This window comes from Tursiops truncatus, chromosome 15 (assembly GCF_011762595.2).
Source record: "Tursiops truncatus isolate mTurTru1 chromosome 15, mTurTru1.mat.Y, whole genome shotgun sequence".
Classification (NCBI taxonomy): Eukaryota; Metazoa; Chordata; class Mammalia; order Artiodactyla; family Delphinidae; genus Tursiops; species Tursiops truncatus.
Window position 1 is genome coordinate 3,488,745 of NC_047048.1, and position 15,078 is coordinate 3,503,822.

General features: G+C 64.6%; 1 protein-coding gene across 16 annotated transcripts in view; it reads right to left on the minus strand.

Annotated features, from left to right (window-relative positions):
* RADIL (Rap associating with DIL domain) overlaps nucleotides 1–15,078 on the minus strand; it is a 73,935-nt gene that overhangs the window by 7,635 nt on the left and 51,222 nt on the right. For 12 of the 16 annotated variants that reach the window (XM_033840931.2, XM_033840930.2, XM_033840923.2 and 9 more), the window contains 11 exons: nucleotides 14,111–14,272; nucleotides 13,845–13,957; nucleotides 12,961–13,198; nucleotides 12,104–12,276; nucleotides 7,033–7,183; nucleotides 5,859–6,049; nucleotides 5,392–5,743; nucleotides 4,278–4,417; nucleotides 3,789–3,928; nucleotides 2,237–3,351; nucleotides 1,579–1,728 (listed from right to left, as the gene is read on the minus strand). In XM_033840931.2, the coding sequence (XP_033696822.1) occupies nucleotides 3,246–3,351; nucleotides 3,789–3,928; nucleotides 4,278–4,417; nucleotides 5,392–5,743; nucleotides 5,859–6,049; nucleotides 7,033–7,183; nucleotides 12,104–12,276; nucleotides 12,961–13,198; nucleotides 13,845–13,957; nucleotides 14,111–14,272 (1,766 nt within the window). In that variant the 3' untranslated portion in view covers nucleotides 1,579–1,728; nucleotides 2,237–3,245. Of the gene's footprint in view, nucleotides 1–1,578; nucleotides 1,729–2,183; nucleotides 3,352–3,788; nucleotides 3,929–4,277; nucleotides 4,418–5,391; nucleotides 5,744–5,858; nucleotides 6,050–7,032; nucleotides 7,184–12,103; nucleotides 12,277–12,960; nucleotides 13,199–13,844; nucleotides 13,958–14,110; nucleotides 14,273–15,078 lie in introns of those variants that run through there. The other 4 variants (XM_073791840.1, XM_073791843.1, XM_073791844.1 and 1 more) reach the window with 4 other exon arrangements.

The window sequence follows — 15,078 nt, forward strand, 5'->3', positions numbered from 1 at the left end:
GCGTGAACAAGACGGGGTCTGTCCTTTTTTCCTCCACCCAGGAAGCAGGGAGCCCCACGGGCAGCCACGTAGCTGCTGCAGAGTCCAGGGGACGCAGTGCTGCTGGGCGGCGAGAGCTGGCCGTGGGGCTGGGAGGGCCCTTCACCTGGTGCTCTGCCTTCTCACCTAATCCCCATGTGTCAGGGCCGAGCCCCATTCAGTCCATGTCCCACATGGTACAGAAACCACAGATCACTAACAAACACACATGCGGTCAGTCAGAAAGGAAGCAGTGTCGACCTCCCCGAGGCGGCAGCTGCCACTGGGGAAATGGGTTTGGTCAGTGACATTTTTTTAGACCTTCTCCTGCTCCTAAGTTGAAGACGGTAAGGCTGGGGCTCTGGGGCTCCTGCTGGGTGGGCTGGAGGTGCTGTCACCTTTGCAGACCTGCAGCCTCCTACGAGCAGGGGGAAGGGCAGGGCACCCAGCAAAGTGTTCCCAGTGACCACCATACCTGCCGCCAGAAGCCTTACTGGGAGCAAGTCCGGGTGCGCTTTGCTCTTACACCAAGTGGGGGAGACACCCCCTCCTCTCAAGCGCTTTCTACCACTGTTCCGTTCAAGTCAGGCCCCGGCCCGCTTGTAAACCAAACCCCAAGGCTGCGCCCCAGCTCCCCGGGCGCCTGGCGGGGCTCGGCCACCAGGTGGTGCTGCTGCTTCGAAAGTTCCAGCCCACCCGCTCCGCCACGCCCAACATCCAGGCCTACTCCTGGCCACGCCCCCAGGCTCCCGCCCTGCCCCTCGCGGGCTCCGCCACGCCCCAACTCCGGCCACGCTCCTGGCCACGCCCCCAGGCTCCGGCCAGCTCCTGCCTCCGCCCCCGGCCGGTTTTGCCCCCCCAGACGCCCTAAGAAACATCCGCCGCCAAGGAAGCTGATGGGGGCCGGGCGGGTGCCGCAGGGGCGGACGCCTCTGGCTGGCGTCCCGGCCCCAGGATGCTTTCCGAGAAGCAACAGGTGGTGCGCGGAGCAGAGCCGTGGGGCACTGGTGCGGGGCGTGCCAAAGGACACCTGACCCTCCCAGGATGGGACCAACCCAGACCTGCGAGCCCCGGCGACACCCTTTGCCCGCCCGGGCTGCCCGGCCCGGCCCACCCGGCCCTGCCTGGCCCTCCGGACTTGGGTCCAGGGAGGCCAGGGTTGAGGATGTGACACCTAGAGAAAATGCTTTTTTTCAATTTGCCAAGATGCCAATTAATGCTCGGCTTTCAGTTTTTTCACGTCGTTCGTTCAGATGTTGCAAGTTTGGGTCTCAAACGTGCCTACGAACCAGTTTCAGAATACGGATTTTGAGGGGACTTTTTTCCCTGCTTCACACGGAGCCAAGGCCGCTCTAGAAACGTTCCCTTACCATTGTCTTTGCAGGGTAGACTTCTGTGGTGGCTGGGAGTCCAGTCCAACGACGCGAGTACAAATCCGGCGGGGCTGGGCTGTCCCAGGCGTGTCAGCCACAGCGGCAGAGCCGCCGGGGGCCTCGGAGGCCGTGAGGACACGGGCTGGGCTGCGGCCCGGAGGATGGCGCGCGAGCAGGGCGCACTCACCTGGGCCGGGCGCCCACTGCAGCCGCGCCGAGGGCGGACCAGGGTGGCTGCTTCCAGAGGTCGGGTTCTGTCGGGTTGTCCTCACAGCACTTACAGCTCTGGCCCACTGATGTAGAAAATGACAGTCCCATCGTGCTCCACTTTCCTCGTCTGCAAATGGGGATAATCACAGTGCTGACCTCAAAGAACATCCCGGGAATGAACTGTGTCCTTCCCTGCAGAGGGATCCGAGGGCTCTCAGCACCCGCTCCCTGCCAGCGAGAAGCGCAGCTCGGAGGTCTTCCCCCTTCCCTGGGGCCCCAGCCCTCCCAGGGGCCCCAGCCCTTCCCTGCCCGAACTCTGCAGTATGCAAGGGGTTCCCCCCCTACCCCATGCAGCTCCACGGGGGGCGGGGTGGGGTGGTGCTCGGCAGGCCTTGGGTCAGCCGCCAGCCTCCCTGAACTTGTGCCCTTGTTTCCGTTTAGGGCTTTCAGAATTTTGGGGGGTTCAACTGCCCATTTTAACTGACTTTTTAAAGTACATTTCATCCAGCGTTTTGGGAACTGCTTCAGGTCAGGTGGAATCCGGACACCTGGTACTGAGCACCCGCAGGCCCGGGCCCCCACCTGCACTCTCTTCTGCGCCCACAGCTGCCCGAGGCCCAGTGCCTGGGACACACCTTCCGGCCGCTGGTCCCTCCACGAGACCCCTTTCCACGTAAGGGGTGTGTCTGCAGCTGCCTGGCCGGGACCCTCTCGTCCCCAGAGTCTCTGTTCCTGTCGAAGAGGAGGACCCCAGCCCAGAGCCCAGGGAGGGGCACACTGCTGAACCTGCCGAAGACACCCAGCCGGGAGGTGCCCGCACCCGCTGCCACTGTGACACCAACACGGCCCTGCACGTGGTCAGCGGCCGGTGCAGGAGGCGGGCCCCCCCACCAGGGTGAAGCAACGGCCACCAGGTGGACACCAGCCGGGCCGCAGACTGAGAGCCTGGCACCGGCCAGCCTGGTATTAGGGCCCAGCCATGGCTTTAGCGACCAGAGAGGACATCAGGAGGGGTGTGAGTCTGAGGGAGGAAGCCTGGATACCCACAGTGGGTCAAGACTCTCACTTTATAACCTTCTGGGGGGTCCAGACCCCTTCTTTGGGACCGTGCTGAGCGTGGCATCACCGAGGGTGCAGCCCCCTCTGATGGGGGTGGCTCTGGCCCTTTCCCTTGGCGGCCGGGGGCTGTCTGCACCTCCCCCGCTGCTCCTTGTTTGCGGGCAGGGTGGAGGGCAGGCGAGGAGCGAGTTAGAGCCATCCCGGCACCCCAGCGAGCCCCGTGTCCCCCCGGGGTCTCTCCCGCGCTGGCAGGGAGGGAGCAGTTCCTCGGAGGGCACCGCCCCACCTCCAGCAACCCTTCTAGGGGGCCAGCACGGTGCCCACCCAGACTCCACGCCCCGCCACCCTCTACAATACGAAAGATAGTTTATTGAATCTATACTTTAACACTCAAATCTTCAAACACGAAGGCTCTGTGACAAGCATCACAACTTAGTGTTATGTGTCATACCAATAAAACAAAATGTACACTAGGGACTGCGGCTAGCGTCCTGTGGGTGACGCAGCCACACCGAACAGCCTGGCAGAAGGGGCCGTAACCTGGGAGCCGCAGGCGTAGGTGCTCGGGCCGCCCCTGCACGGTGCCTAGGGAGGGGGCGTGCGGAAGCGGATCTTCTTGGCCGTTTCCACGTCTGACTTGGCAACCAGAAACCGCACCTTCTTTCCCCCGTGTCGGATCAGATCCACGGCTCTGAAAGCAGAGAAGGGGTGGGGACAGTGTAGAAGAGCCCTCCGGGTGAGGACTCGCTGCCGGTCCGGCGGGCAGAGCCTCCTGGAGGCGCTGGGGGGCGACCCAACCCCCCACCCCCCAGCTGTCACCCCAAGTGGACAGTTACAGTCAGCAACCCTGAGCCCCCCGTGCTGTGACAGAGCTTCGGGATCACGGAGCCCGCCCCACCCCAAGGTGCCTGAGCCCCTGCGGGGACCGGTGTGTCATCGGAGGGCCAGTGCGGGGGAAGGGCGGGGGGTGGCCCTTGGGAGCCGGGCCCGACGGCTGTGCCTCCATTTACTCAGCTCCGACGTCCCAAGGGTGGGCGTGGCCTCCCACAGGCGGGGGGCGGGGCGAGGCGCGGTACCTCAGGTGGGCGTGGCCTCCCACAGGCTGGGGGGGGGGGCGAGGCGCGGTACCTCAGGTAGCTGACGCCCACCAGGCTGCTGCCGTTCACCTCCAGGATGCGGTCTCCCAGCGACAGCCGCCCGTCGGACGCTGCGGGGCTGCCCGGGAGCAGGGTCTGGATGTAGAGCCCTGGGGCGCCCAGGGGTGTGTGCTGGGGGAGAAGCGGAAGCCTCAGAGCTCCGTGGGCCCCTCGCACACAGGGGTCTCCAGGCAGGGCCACCTCCGCCCCTCCCCCGGTGGGGCTCCCTGTATGGTCATCAGTGTGTCTTCAAGGACAGCGCTGGACACCATCAGAGTTCCCGCAGGCCCAGGACAGACGCCATGAGGCCTGAGGGTGCAGGCGGCGGAAGCAGCTGCTGAGACGCCCCCACCAGCCCCTGGTCCCCAGGGCCATGGGCCTCTGCCCACCGCCTGCCTGTGACCACCCCAGCTGTGGGCCCGTCTCTGGGAAAGAAGAGGAGCCTGGGGGCCTGCAGGAAGTGGCGGGGCAGCTCACTCACCATCCCGTCGACCAGGCCCATGCCCAGCCCGGAGGGGCCTCGCTCTAGCTCCACCACGAACATGTAGCAGAAGTCGTCCGTGCTGGAGCTGTGGCTGGAGGGGGCTGGAGGGGGCTCGGCCGCCGGGGCCGCACAGTCTCCTGGGCGGGCGAGAAAAATGCAGCGAGGTTAGGTAAGGTCAGGGGCCGGCGGCTCAGTCCTCTGTCCAGACTCTGCCCCGGGGGCCTGCGCCTGCCCAGGAGTCCGGACCCGGGGACATCCTGGCTTAGCTACTCCAAAGAGACACGTGCTCACAGAGGTCCAGAAAGATGCCCGTCTGGCCAGAAGGGAAAAGCCAGACCTGGACCACCATCAGGGTGACGGGGGTCAGGCCACCCTGTGCTGCCCCGGGACACCAGCCCCTCTCAGAGGCCGGGTGCTTCCGGAAGGTTGAGAAGGGGGCTCTGCTTTCCCTCCCCTGCCCTCCCCCACCGCACTTCTCAGCGGTGACCCCACGTCTGTCCCTCCGGAGCTGGGGCTCTTTTCAGCTGGGCCTTGCTGCTCCCCACGCTGAGGGTCCTGCGCCCTCTCTCTCCCCACGAGGTCAGTTGTGGAGCCCTGCCGGGGCACCGCCCAGGTCGCTGAGAGGTGTCCTGCCTCAGGCCCAGCTCGGTTCCAGTGACCCCTGCCCTCAGGGCACCCTCTAAGCTTGGCGCGAGCACTGAGGACTCACCAGGGGCCGGGCGGGGCTGGGGGATGCTTGCCCTTCGATGCCCTCCAGCCCGGCCAGCCCAGTGTCCACACGCCCAGGGCTCCAGCTCCCCCGCCCCGCCCCCCCACCGATCCCGCTGGCCTCGCATCGGCTCTGGGGCTCAACACACGTCATGGGGCCATCCTTCCTCTCCCCCGGGCAGAGTGACTCCCCGAGTCCCCAGCTGCCCGGGCCTGAGCCACGCGGTGCCCTCCCCAGCTGCCCCAGGAGCCTGTCCTGTGTCCAGGGCAACAGGCGTTCGTGGGCAACTCTGACAGCCCGGGCCAGACGCGACACCAGGGCCCCGCAGGGGAAGGACCCCAAGGCAGTTGCCCAGGAGCCAGCAAGGCCAGGACTGGGGTGCGGGCCTGGCTCGGGGCTCACCTTGTGGGGCTGCGCACCCCGGGCCGCTCGGCCCGTTCCTCCTCCCTTCCAGAAGCACTTCCCCACAGGCACTGCTGGCTTCTGGCCAGTCGGGGACAGCGGCTTCCAGGCTGAGTGGGGTGCCGGGAGGCGTGAGCAGGCACGAGGGGTCCCCGTGTGGGTCCCCGGCCTGGGCCCCCCCACGGCTCACGCGGCCTGGCGGCCTTCCCAGAGGGCCCTGTGCCTGGGGGTCCCCCGCGGAAGGAGGCGTGCGCTCCAAGCCGGCCTCACGGGCTCCCCTGCCAGGGTCCCTGGAAGCCAGGGGGCGGCTCTGGTCCTCAGGGTGGCCCTCGGGGCTGGTGTGTTGCGGGCCCTGGGGGAGGGGGAAAGAACTCAGCACCAGGAAGCCCGATGTGCTGGGAGGACAGAGGGGCCCCCCAAGCCTCCGCGGCCTCGGGAGCCCCCCGCTCCTGCGTCCACCCCGGTACCTGGAGACACTCTGGCCGCGCGGGCCTGCCGCCGGGGCTGGGCTGGCTCCGCAGGCTCCACAGGAAGTGGCGGATGTAGAGGAGGTGCTGGTGGAGGCTGTCGTCCAGGCAGTCGGCCTCCAGATCCACCTGGAAGCCCTCGCTCGGCAAAACGATGGGTGGGGGGTTTTCATAGGACTCCAGGACGTCCTCTGCAGGGGCGAGGGCGGCGTGACCCCCCGGCCAGGAGGCAGCTGCCCGGCCACCCCCGCCTGACGCCATGGGACCCCGGGGACACGGGAGGGGCCGCACAAGCCCATACGGCGCTCTCACGCCTCCTGAGTCCCAGCGAGCACCCAGGATGAAGCCCCGGCGCCACCATTCGGCACTTGGGCCCCACGCCACGACCCCTGCCTGCGGCCCCTGGCTCCCCCGGGCCCACCGCACACCCCAGCCTGGAGCCCAGCTCACCCGGCCCAGACACCAGCACCCCAGGCCGCCACCTGCTCCTGCCGGGCCCCCGCGGCCACGCCGCCTGCACCGCGCACGTGTCACGGGGCTGAGCACAGCCTGCCTAAGTGCTGGCCTCCGCACGAGGACACACGCGCCTTCCAGACGGAGGGAAGACGGCAGCCCCTGCCTTGCTCCCGGTGCCCAGCACAGAGCCCCCTCCCTCCCTCCGCGGAAGGCCTTGGACGTGAACCAGTAAACGGGGCGGGGGACGGCGCCCAGGGCCCAAGCCCCAGGTGACCAGGTGTCGGAAGCCCTACTTCTATCTGGATCTTCCCCCGTCCTTTACTTTCCGTTTTTGCTTGTGTTATAGTGTACATACTGCTAATGAGGACATACAAAACTCATAAAAATATACACACACGTATGTACGTCTGTCTCCACACGTAATACACCCAGGGCAAGACGGCTCAGCACCGTTTCCCGACAGGTTGTGCTGTGGCAGCCGGTGTGGAGACCCTGCTCTCCTCCTGGTGGCCGTGCACCCAGCGAGGCCCCATGAGGGGCAGCGGGGACCTCTGATCTGAGCCGAGAGCCTGGGGGCAAAGGCGAGCCTCCGCCCTGGGCCGTCTTCCTCCTCGGGTGTCCTGCCCTGTCCCCCCACCTGGGGACCCAGGGACCTAGGGGTCAAGGAGCCCCCGGGCCACACCCGAGTTCTGAGCTCCAGCCGGAGGAGAGGCCTCACCTGACTTGAAGGCTGCGGGGCTGTCCTGGGCACCCGGCTCCCAGGCGCTCATGGGGCCCATGGCCGAGGCCAGCTGGTACTGGGTCAGCAGGCGGTGCAGCTGCGCGGGGCTCAGGGCAGGGAACGCGGCCCGCAGGTTGGCCCAGCTCATCTGCTGACGAGAAGGAGCTCCTGGTCAACGGCCGGGGACCCAGCCCGCCCCCCAGGGAGGGCCTGCCTTCTGGGAGCTCCGGCGGCAGGGCCCAGGGCTCCCTGCGCCAACACCCGCTCCGCCCTGGGGCGTCCGTGCGGGACAGCGAGGTCAGCGAGGCCGAGGTCAAGGCCGGTGCAGAGGGCAGCTCACCCCATGCCTGTGGGCGTCCAGGGCGAGAGCCGGGTCAGGTGGCGGGTGGGGGGGGGGGGCGTTCCCCGGAGAGGCCAGCAGGCACCGCGCCGAGTGCCCTGCCCACCGAACAAGCCCTGTCACACCACCTCGGGGGGCTGAGAAACGGGGCGAGACCACTGGGAGGTTAGGGGGCCGTGAAATAGGACCCCCGCCTCGTGCCGTGTGAAGGGAGTCAAGCAGGTCAAAGACCTGCACGAAGGCACGACGGCAGCATTAGGTGCCGCACGAGACGGCGGGGGCAGCCGGGGGCAGGGAAGGCGCCCTGGCGGAAGACAAACGGCAGGTCGCTGAGTTACCGTCTCCGTCCGTCTTGCTTCCTGGAACCCCGTCCTTCTGCTCTCGAGGAGCTTCCCAGGGAGGCCTGTGCTAGGGGGACGCTGGGGGCCTGGCGTGGGAGAGCGTCCTCAGGCCACTGTCCCCGCCATCAGGCATCAGGACTCCAGGCTCGAGCTGGCCTCGGAGGGAATATGGGAGGCAGCTCCTGCATTCGCTCCTGAGAAGTCGGAAACCATCCTGACCGCTGACCTCCAGACCCGAGCTGCTCTCCTTCTTCTCTGGAAGCTCAGCGGCGTCTCTGCAAGCCTGTGAGCGCGTCTTGGTGCAGGTCTGTTTCAGCCACTGTGCTTTTCACCCACCGGCTGCACCTGCAGTCCGGACACTCGGGTCGAGCGGGCTAGGCAACTGTCGGTTTGTCTTCACTCCCTGTCGGCCCTGCCATCTCTGGCCTCACGCTGCTTGGATGCGGGGCCTCACTTGACCGGTCCCTTAGTTTCCTTCTTTCTTCCTTCTTCTCTGTTTCGCCCACGTTTGATTTTACTGCCCACATCAAGAGGCCTGGGCGGTGGTTGTCGAGTATCGACACTGAAGGGACAGACAACATCCTAAGCTACGTGGGGAAGCGGGGAGAGCGGCCTCTTCCTGACACCTCCACCCCAAACACATGACAGCACAGGACGGCCTCGTCTGCCCGGAGGTGGTTTTGACTTTCGTCCTAGAAGCCACGCTTCGCCACGCCTGTGCTTCTCCGAGGCTGGCGTCGGCGGGCGCCCCGACGGCGCTGAGCCGTCCCCCAGCAGGAGCGAGCGCCTCTTCCACCTTGCTGGCTCTGCTTCCGGGCGATCTCCCGGACTTTATCTTCCAGCTCTGCTACTGAACTCTGCATCTCTGCTGTCGTAGTTGTAACTTCCAAGAATTCTTTTTGTTCTCTTATTTATAGCATCCTGTTATGTAATGGTTACTGTATCTTCCCTTATCTTTAAGACGATACAAATGTGTTTTTTTTTTTTTTCCTCTGTACGCGGGCCTCTCCTCACAGGCTCCGGACGCGCAGGCTCAGCGGCCATGGCTCACGGGCCCAGCTGCTCCGCGGCATGTGGGATCTTCCCGGACCGGGGCACGAACCCGCGTCCCCTGCATCGGCAGGCGGACTCTCAACCGCTGCGCCACCAGGGAAGCCCTACAAATGGTTTTTTAAGTAAGTTTCTCCTCCCTGAACAGTCCGTTTTGAGGGTGGCAAACTACGGCCTGAGGCCTCTTTGCCTCACTCCCTGCCTCTCTCTCCCTCTCCTGGCTGGTTGGCTGTGGAGGCCCAGTGTCAGCATCCTCCGTCCTGCCCTGGGCTGTCGCTGACCGCCAGCCCTGCCAAGTTGGCCGCCCCCTGCTTGGAGGGCGCAGGCCCGGGCCTGGTGGGTGAGAGTGCGGGGCTCCAGCAATGGGGGCTCTGCCACCGGGGTGCTCCCTCCTTCAGGGTGAGATCCCGTGTCCCAACCTGGAGACCCTCAGTCTTAAATGCTCTAGAAATAGACCCCAGTCTTCTGCCAGAGGACGGAGCGGGCAGCTCCCAGCTGTGCAGGGAGAGGCGCAGCTGAGCAGCTAGTGCACCGCTGCTCCTTCCTTGCCGTGCATTTTGTACTGAAGTACAAACACCACAGAAACCACAGAAAACCACGCAAACCTGAAGCACCCAGCTTGGTAACTCAGCGGTCCCCAATGCGTTTGGCACCAGGGACCGGTTTCGTGGAAGACAATTTTTCCACGGACTGGGCGCCAGTGGGGGATGGTGTGGGGATGATTCAAGCGCATTACATCTATTGTGCACTTTATTTCTATTATCATTACACTGTAATGTGTAATGAAATAATTATACAACTCACCACAATGCAGACTCAGTGGGAGCCCTGAGCTAATTGTCACTTGCAGCTCACGGATAGGGTTTTGATATGAGTCTGCAAGTAACTGACTTATTACGGTCTCTGGACAGTCAAACCTCTGTGCTAAGGATCTGCATTTGCGGCCCCTCCCCAGCGCCAGCGCCCCCACCTGGGATCACCAGGCATTAGATTCTCGTAAGGAGCGTGCCACCTAGATCCCTCGCACACGCGGTTCACAGTGGGGTCTGCGCTCCTGTGAGAATCTGACGCCGCCGCTGGTCCGACAGGAGGCGGAGCTCAGGCGGTGACGCGAGCCATGGGGAGCGGCTGTACATACAGCTGAAGCTTCACCCGCTCGCCCACCGCTCACCTCCTGCCGTGCGGCCCGGTTCCTATCAGGCCACGGACTGGTACTGGTCCGTGGCCTGGGGGTTGGGGACCCCTGTGGTAACTTCGCCAGGGCACACGCCTGTGTGCCAGGCCCAGGGCAAGAGCAGTGTGCACAGCAGCGCCCCGGGGGGACCCCATCTCGTCTTCCCCTCTGCAGGCGGATGCGCTGCCCAAGTCTGAGCTCCACACAGTGGCTCGCGGCTGCCCGTGGTGGCCGTGGCTGTGGACGCCGTCACTACCATGTGGGGCTTCCTGGCTGCGCTCACGTCGGCTGGGACTTCACGGGGGCGGACGGGGCAGCCGGTCCCCTACGCGGTTCAAACACGGAGCAGCTCCCCAGGGCATGGGAAGCGGAGTCCATGGGGCCGCCCTGCAAACACGCTGGCCATCCCCTGGGTGGGTTCCATGTCGCTGCCCGGCAGGAAAGGGCCTGGGTAGCTTGGTCTCGCTGATTACCTGTGACGACCATGTCGCACAGCAGGTGAGGGAGGCAGGTGAGCTGGTGTCTGTTTCCTGCTGCTATTCTAACAAACGACCACGAAGGTGGCAGTGAGATCACCGTGAGCGCAGTCTTACAGTTCTGGGGGTCGGACGTCCAGCACAGGTCGCACAGGCTAGAATCCAGAGTTGCAGGGCTGTGCTCCTTCTGGCGGCCCCAGGGCAGGATCCGTTTGCCTGTGGTTGTAGGACTGAGGTCCCGTTCCTGTGCTGGCCTCCAGCCGAGGGCCATTCCCAGCTCCTGGAGGCTGCTGTACCCTTGCCCCGTGGCCCCGTCCTCCACCTTCAGAGCCAGCCCTTTCCTGTCTCTCTGACCCACTCTTCTGCTTCCCTCTTTCTTCTTTTGTTCAAGTATAGTTGACTTGCAGCGTTCTGTTAGTTACTGGTCTACGGCAAAGTGATTATATATATATACGATCCTGCTTCGGATTCCTTTCCATTATGGTTTATCACGGGATATTGAATATAGTTCCCTGTGCTGTACAGTAGGACCTTGTTGTTCACCTGTTTTATGTGTAGTAGTTTGTATCTGTTAATCCCAAATTCCTAATTTATCTCTCCCCCCGCCCGCTTTCCCCTCTGGTAACCATAAGTTTGTTTTCTATGCCTGTGAGTCTGTTTCTGTTTTGTAAATAAATTCATTTGTATCATGTTTTTAGATTTCACACAGAAGTCACATTATATGGTATTTGTCTTTCTCCTTCTCTTTCTGACTTCCTTCCCTTAGTATGATAATCTCTAGGTCCATCCATGTTGCTGCAAGTGGCATTATTTCATTCTTTTTTATGTCTGAGTAGTACTCCATCGCATACGTGTACCGCATCTCCTTAAGCCAGTTGTCTGTTGATGGACATTTAGGTGGCTTCCGTGTCTTGGCTGTTGAAAATAGTGCTGCTATGAACACTGTGGCGCATATGTCTTTTCAAATTAGAGTTTTCTCTGGATATGTGCCCAGGAGTGGGACTGCTGGGTCATATGGTAGCTCTATCTTTAGTTTTCTGAGGAACCTCCATACCGTTCTCCATAGTGGCTGCACAGTTTACATCCCCACCAACAGGGCAAGAGGCTCCCTTCTGTCCACGCCCTCTCCAGCATTTGTTATTTGTAGGCTTTTGAATGATGGCCATTCCAACCGCTGTGAGGTGATAGCTCACTGTAGTTTCAACTTGCATTTCTCTGATAAGCAGCAATGCTGAGCATCTTTTCATGTGCCTCTTGGTCATCTGTATATCTTCTTTGGAGAAATGTCTGTTTAGGTCTTTTGCCCATTTTTTTATTGTGTTGTTTTTTGATATCGAGCTGTATGAGTTGTTTGTAGATTTTGGAAATTAAGCCCTTGTTGGTCTCATCGTTTGCAAATATTTTCCCAGTTTTAAGGACTCGTGTGCTTAGACGGGGCCACCAGGTGCCCCGGGGTGACCTCCCCACATCAGCAGGGCCCCCTGTGGCCACAGCTGCAGGTCAGAGACTAGACACAGACATCCTGGGGCCGTTATCCCGCCTGCAGGTGGGAACAGCTGTGGGCTAAGCCACTGCAAGCCCACTGAGCCCCTCCTGGTCTGCAAGCTGCTGACCCCAGGGCGACCGTGCAGCGTGCCGCCCCATCCTCGCTGCGCCCGCTGCCCCCCACCCTCCGTACCCCTCCCACCTGCACGAGCTGGGCACTGGGCGTGGCCAGCAGGCTGAGTGTGCAGGAAAGCTTCCGGAAGAAGCGCTCTCCAGCCTCGCCAAAGCCGGCATTCCGTGTCCACTCCAGGAGCTGCTGCAGGCGGGCACAGGCCTGGACGCCTCTGGGCCAGTGGAAGCAACTCAGAGAGGGCCCTGGGAATGGAGGGAGGGAACGAGGGTGATGCCGGGCAGCCCCCGCAGGGCAGGCATGCTGCCCGCCACCCCCCACCCCGAGGGAGCCAGGCCCGGCTGGGCCCTAGCCCTGTCCTCCTCCCACGCCCCCCCCACCAGGCCTCTGGACAGACGGAAGACCTTACGTCAGTTTCTAAGACAACTACCTGCTTCCAGACCCCTCTCTGGGCATGGGTGGGTGGGTATGGAGGTGGGAGGTGAAGGTGGCAGGGCAGGGAGGGGCGGTGACAGCCACGCGACCCCAAGTGCAGAGGGCCGTGGTCCAGGCTTCGCACGTGCTGTGGGCTGGCCCCGCTCTCCCTGCCCCGCACCCCAGCACTGCCTCGGCCCTGAGCGCTGGGCAGGGCGATGGAGGAGATCTGGGTGGCAGTGAGGCAGGGTCAAAGGCCACGTCACTTCCCTGAGCCTGCTGCCTCCTCGCTCACAGGGGCCCCAGGCCACGCGGGGATAAAATAAACCAGGAAAGGCCGGCGGGGCCCTGTGCAGACACGGACGGGCGGCTCCCGCTCCCACAGGGACAGGCTCTGCAGCACGTCCTCCCCCCGCGGCACCCGCCCAGACCCCATGGAGCGGGACAGCTCCGCCCGCTGGTCTCCGGAAGGACACGCTCAGTGGCCCTGCGGGCTGTCCGCCCCGGACCCTCACCCTTGTCCAGGAGCTGGTTGAAGAGCAGCGTGCCGGAGAAGAAGAAGAGGTAGGCCAGCACCTGGGCGGCGATCTCGGGGTGCACCTGCAGCGGCCGCAGGAGGTCCAGGGTGGCCTGGTAGATGGACACGACGCGGTGCAGCTCCTCGGGCAGCTGAGGGGCCGAGCACCAGCTCTCGCGGCACTCCAGCTGGAAGGGGGGGCACTCCAGCAGGGCCGGGAGGCACACGTACAGGGACTGGGGGCGAGAGGAAAACACCGGCTGCTGTGGGCGGGGGCCCCGGGCCCGACCCATCCCGCTCACGCCTCGGCCAGACCACGTGTGTCAGCGACCCACGTGTGAGCGCCGGGCTCAGCCAGTGGGAGCCGTGGCGGGGAGGGGGGTCGGTAAAGCTCCCAGCGAAGGCGCAGATGACACGGGCTGCAGGGGCTCCGGCAAAGGGGCCGGACGGCACCCAGAGGACCCTGAGGGCAGGGGGCTTCGCCCTCTTCTTATTTTATCAGAAGGGTTTTACTGGACGGAGTGGGGGCGAGTGAGCCCCACTGACCCAAGGACACGGCAGAGCCCCGGGGTCCCCCGCTCGGCTCTGAGTCCCGAGACATGGCCGCACGGCTACCCCCACCAGCGTTAGGGACGGCGCGGGCAGGGGAGCCGGGGCCACGGCAGCCGGAACCACCGCACAGCTGGCCCGCCGTCCGAGACGCCTCCCCAGAGCAGCCGGCCCCGTCTCTCTCGCTCGCTGGCCCCGCCTGGGGCAGAGGACTCGCTCGACGAGAGCAACAGCAGGTGAGGGGGCCGGGGCCCAAGGCCGGGGTCCGGGCGGGCAGAGGCGGCCGGGCCGGCATGCAGGTCCCCCGGGAGAACGCGCACGCAGAGGCCGTACCTTGGAGACGTAGTACACGCACTGCTGGAAGGCGTACAAGATGACCTCCTCCAGCACGGCCATGGCCTCCTCACTGGCCGTGAGCGTGCAGGAGAACAGGGACTCCTTCGAGCCTGCGGGGGAATGTGGCGCCGTCACTGCAGGGCCAGGGGAGGGGGGACTCGGGCAGGAACCTTCTGGAACTGCCGCGAGTTCAAACCCCCACCCGACGCCTCCTGAGGGCTCCGCCCAGCACCCTCCTCTTGGGTTGGGAAAACGTGACAAACCAAAGCCACGGGGCCCCCGGGACCCCAGGCCCCGAGCTTCCAAGCCCACGGGCACCAACTCGATACCAAGCGCAGCGGACGCTCGCGCGCTAGCAGCTTCCAGATACGGGTCGGGACCAAGTGCCCAGCGCTGGCAGATCCTGGCCCGCAGGTCACTTCTCACTAGGGATACAGGTCAAAGGACACCTGACCAGAGGTCCTAAGGAGGCCGTCACGACACTTTCCCGAGAAGCCCAGATGGCCCTCGTGCCCCGTTCCCCCCCCACTAGCGCCCCCCAGGGAAGACACTGCCGTGTCGCAGGCACAGAGCGGAGACCCTGGGCGCTCAGCACCTCGGGGGACGGGCCTCCCAGGCTGGGCAGCGGCCGGGGGGCTGCAGCTGCGGCTGGGACTGGGGGGTGTGAGCCACGCCAGCTGACTCCCTCCCCTGGTTGGGGCTCCTGTACGGCCAAGAGGCCAGGCTGGCCACGGGGTCCCCAAGACCAGGGGCCCAACAGGGAGGGGCCGTCCCGAGGGACCTTCCCGAAGTCGGGAGGCATGAGGTGCCTGGTGCCAGCGGCCCCAGTGGCACTTGGGGAGGGACCGGACGGGACGCCCGCCTCCATCCTCCGCTCGCTCGGCCCCTCGCTTCTCCTGACGAGGACGGAAGGCCGGCAGCAAGGCTTTCCTGCACTGCCCGTCCCGTGCGGCCTCTTGCTTAATGCACAGAGTGGGCCCCACGTCTGGGAACCTCCTTTCAGGGAGGGAGGGAGGCCGGGAATAGCTCTGAGCGCTAAGCTGGGCCTCCCAGGAGCACAGGGACAGGGCCGCCTGGCTACTGGGCCAACGGAAACGGTGTGCGCGTCCGTCAGAGACCCGCCCTGCAGACGCCAGCATGGCCCAGCGAGGGCTCGGGGCTCCCTGACCCCCCCAGGGCTCACACCCCAGAACCCTCCCGACCAGGAAGCCGGAGGCCTGCGGGGCCTCCC